At 33.8% G+C, this 4,544-nt stretch overlaps 1 protein-coding gene across 1 annotated transcript in view; it reads left to right on the top strand.

Annotated features, from left to right (window-relative positions):
* LOC106874359 (extracellular matrix protein 3) overlaps nt 1–4,544 on the top strand; it is a 553,132-nt gene that overhangs the window by 536,822 nt on the left and 11,766 nt on the right. Inside the window, exons 16-18 of the mRNA XM_014922070.2 lie at nt 41–205; nt 1,172–1,466; nt 2,445–2,544. Coding sequence (XP_014777556.1) covers nt 41–205; nt 1,172–1,466; nt 2,445–2,544 — 560 coding nt within the window. The remainder of the gene's footprint in view (nt 1–40; nt 206–1,171; nt 1,467–2,444; nt 2,545–4,544) is intronic.

Genomic DNA, 4,544 nt, shown 5'->3' with positions numbered 1-4,544 from the left:
TTTTTTTTTTTTTTTTGTTCTTGTTTTCTGTGGTTTTCAGGCAGTGAAGTTCAGTGTGGTGCTCGAGCTGTCAATGTAGATGGTGACCCTGGTTTGGAACTTTTAAGTTTCCCAACTATTATCAGTTCAGGCAAAGGACTCTGTAAACCCCAGAATGCCAATTCTCTGGATTTTGAACCCTTCTCTGCAAAACTAAGATACATCAGTAAGTTGTTGAGCAAGATGTTTTTTTTTATTTATTTTCTTATACACTGTCAAAGTGAAGTTTTTGTTATTTATATATGACACACATAACAGCTATGTATGTAATTGTGTGTTTGTGTGCATGTGTGTGTATGTGTGGTTGAGTACACACACACACACACACACACACACAGTGTCATTTATCTTTACTTGTCTTATAGCTGTTTTTCTATCCCCTTGACCCTTTTCTCGTGAGTTGTAGTGTCCAAAAACCACTATATACAATAAGCTCATTCCATCCTTATATTCAAATTCTGCTGAGGTCAACTTGACCTTTCATCCTTTCAAGGTCAATTAAATAAGCATCAGTTACACACTGGGGTCAATGTACTCGACTTACCCCGTCCTACTAAATTTCAGGCTTTGAGCCTATAGTAGACAGGATTATTATTATCGATAAATTATTATCACCTTTGTGGACCCTCACAAGACTGGTGAGATTAGTGTGACCATTTCCCAGCTTGAAAATCTACCAGTCAATGTCTGCAGGAAAATATGGGCAGGGTGGGGATTGAGTCCTCATTTGAATACTTACAACAGAGAAACTCTACTAAAGTCATCCAAAGACTAGATTGTAAATTTAAACCTGACAACACTACATTTATGGCTAAAATAAGAAGACTACCACATTTTCTATTTCATGACACACATACAGTCCTTCACCCACATTTTGTGATCAAATATTTTATGATAACTTTACGTTTTGTGATTTGCACTATGATTCCTCTTTATTTTGTGACTTACTCCAAAATTGGCCAATATTTATAGATAATATTTCATATAAAGAACCAGTAAATGGAAAATATATAGAATCCAGCCTATTGATTCAAACATTGACAAAGTCACAATTTCTGCTAATATTAACAGATTTCAGAGTTACTTAGTTATTCAATGTTCATATTAGATTTTAAAATTTTATCAATTCCAGGCTCTCAGGATTCTGTTTATGCCAACAAGATACAAATTACAGTCACTGTTCCACATCAAGATGGGATGCTACCAGCAATTTCAACAAGACATTTATCCAATTTTGAACTTATCCTCAGCCCGGATGGAACCAGAATTGGTCAGCATCGATGCTCAAACCTTTTGGACTATAATGAAATACAAACTAACTTTGGATTTATTAGCAATCAGACACAGAGTGTCCATAATATAAAAGAGATAGAACCATACCAGTTTAATGGCAAATTAAGAGGAAAGTCTGCTCTTCGTTTCTACAGGTTGGTTCCATTTTTCTGTGTAATTATGTATGTATGTGCACACATGTTTACATATATGAATATGTTGTGGCAGATATGAGGATGAGATGAAGACTACAAATAATAGAGAGTAGTAGTAAACTCAAGGTTCAATTCTCAATTAAGCTCTTTCACTTCTTACTTCTTATACTCATTATGTCCTTCTGTAAGTAAAAATCAATATTATTATAGAGATACATCAAACCCAACAGGATGGATATATTTGATATATAGGATGAATGAATCTTTTAGTGGTCATGCATCAAATTATGCTTTCATTTCCATATACTTATAATAATATATACATATTTAAGATATATGAATCTTGAATATAATACAGCATACAGCATAATAAATATTGTATTTTATAATTAATGTTGTATCAAAAAACCACAATTCTTGTCAAATACAGCTACTCTGGGTTTCCTAGTAGAAACAATAATTTATTAAAAAAATATTATATCTGTATAATCATCATCATCATTTAACATCCATTGTCCATGCTGGCATGGGTTGGACAGTTTGACCAGGGCCGGTAAGCTAAGGGGCTGCACCAGATTCTAGTCTGATTTGGCATGGTTTCTATGGCTGGAAGCCCTTCCTAACACCACCAACCACTCCAAGAATGTAATGGGTGCATTTGCATGCCACCAGCATGGGTGCCAGTTGTGTGACACTGGTATTTGCCATGACTACGATTTCACTTGGCTTGATGGGTTTTCTTCTCAAGCACTGTATATTGCCAAAGGTCTCAGACATTTGTCATTGAGTACATTTATATAATATATATTAAATATAATATTATACAGGTTAAATACTAAGAAAATAAAAATCAGTAGAGCTAGAGACTAAACATCAGCAGCATTTATTATAACTCTATTTACATTCTGAATTCAAACTTGTTAAGTTCAATAAAATAATGCATTCATGTTGTTCTTTTATTTAAAATTTTACTTTCAGAAACCTAAATTTGGAGACATGTCTTTGGGAATTCACCAGTTATTATGCTATGTCTGAATTAATCACCATCTGTTCTAGTGAAATATCCTCTGATAATGAAGTAAGTAATTTGAAACTTTATCTGTCTATCTACATACATACATACATACATACATGCATACATAATACATACATACATACATGCATACATACATACATACATACATACATACACACACACATACATACAAACATATATATACATACATACATACATACCTGCATGCATGCCGTATGAGCGAATTTGATTGATGAAATTGTGTGGAAGCCTGTCATATATATATATATATATATATATATATATATATATATATATATATATATATATATATACACCAGCAGCAAGCAACATCGATTTTCAATACTTTCTTGGGTCAGATGGGTCATGATAGACTGCATTAGTTCTTATTTGGAGTTACTCCCTGCTGAGATGTGTAGGAATCACAGCTCATTCATATATTTTATTTTTGGCATAGTGTCTATGGCTGGATGCCCTTCCTAACAGCAACCACTTTACAGAGAGTATTCAGTGCATTTTATCATGGTACCTGTGAAAGAGAGATTGTCTTGTTGTTTACAAGACCAAAGGATCTTCTCTGCTCTACATCATCTCCAGTCATTCACCATCTGTTTCAGAGAGCGTAGCGGGTGGATATTATCATGACACCAGTATTAGAGAGACTGCTTTACTCTTGGCAAGTGTGAAGAATCCCCTTTACTCTACATTATTTCAATTTATTCAAGGCAATATGACAGAAAGGGTAACTAGAAGGAAGAATGATGAAATAGAAAGAACCAAGGCAATAGGTTGGTAGGAGAGAGATTATAATAGAGGACAGGAAGAGAAACAGAAGTGATAAGGTGATAGAAGAGATAGTAATGAAATAGAGGGCAGCTATATGTTGGTTACTGGTAAGGAGGTGGAATACAAAAAAGCAAGATTGGTGGGATAGCAGAAGAGAATGATAGGACAGATAGGACAAAGTAATAGAAGAGAAAATAAAAGAAGTTGAAGAGAGAGAGAGGGAGAGAGAAATGAATAATATAATGAGTGATGGGGAGAATAATATGATGTAGAGAGTTATTGATAGCAATGAAGATGAGGAATGATAAGAGTGAGTCATATTGAAAGGATACAGTAATGATGGCAGGGAGTACAGAAATTCATCAGTTGTTGAGACAATACTGGATAATTTCATTTTTATAGTATTTATCGCATGAAAATTGCAGAAACTTTTCATTAAAACATAAAATCAAACAATGAAATAGATTTTTTAAATATGTACCCCGATATAGAGCAGCAGGGTGGTGCCACCTCCTGGAAACTGTAGAAAAGGTTATATGGGTACCAGAGACAAAGGGAATAGTAGGAGACAATAGTTGCTTCTTTTAATTGCCCTAATTTTCAAAATTATTTTTGTGCATTGTTCTGTGTGTGAATCATCTGGCAATATTGCTACTGATGAAAATCTTGTTAGAAATTCCATATATATTGATGAAAAAACTTATGTGCAAATAGTCTTTTAATGGTAATCAACCTGTCTGCAAATTTTTTTTTTTTTTTTTTTTTTTTTTTTTCTTGTAGTGTATTTAATTTGGTTGAATTGTAGCAACAGGGGCACTGAGAATGTGTTAGTAAAAAAAAAAAAGGGGGCGAGAGTTAAAATTCATTTGAAAATCCATGACTTTGAGTATTTAGGACAAGTCGACTGGGTGGAGCTGATCTCACTTCCATCTATACCCAGCTTTGAAAGTTAACAAAAATAAATACATCTATTCATTTCCTTTATGCTGGTTTATGGGGGTAAAGTCTACTCATTACAGCTTCAGCCTACTGAGAACATAACTGTCCCAACTCCGGCACCTGCCACTACAGTAATTGAATAACAACCATCAAATTAAGGATAATAACTGCATTCTGTTTGGCTTGTATAGTTATTTACTTTGGTTCTATTAAATACCAATTATAGAATGATATGTTACTGCACTGTTGGCATTTCCAACTAATTTCCATTGGCACATCTTAATTACATTCATCTAACTCTTCCCGCACATTTTCCT

Source organism: Octopus bimaculoides, chromosome 2 (assembly GCF_001194135.2).
Source record: "Octopus bimaculoides isolate UCB-OBI-ISO-001 chromosome 2, ASM119413v2, whole genome shotgun sequence".
Lineage (NCBI taxonomy): Eukaryota > Metazoa > Mollusca > Cephalopoda > Octopoda > Octopodidae > Octopus > Octopus bimaculoides.
The sequence above is the reverse complement of the archived record's forward strand: the minus strand, read 5'-3'. Positions and strand labels throughout refer to the sequence as shown.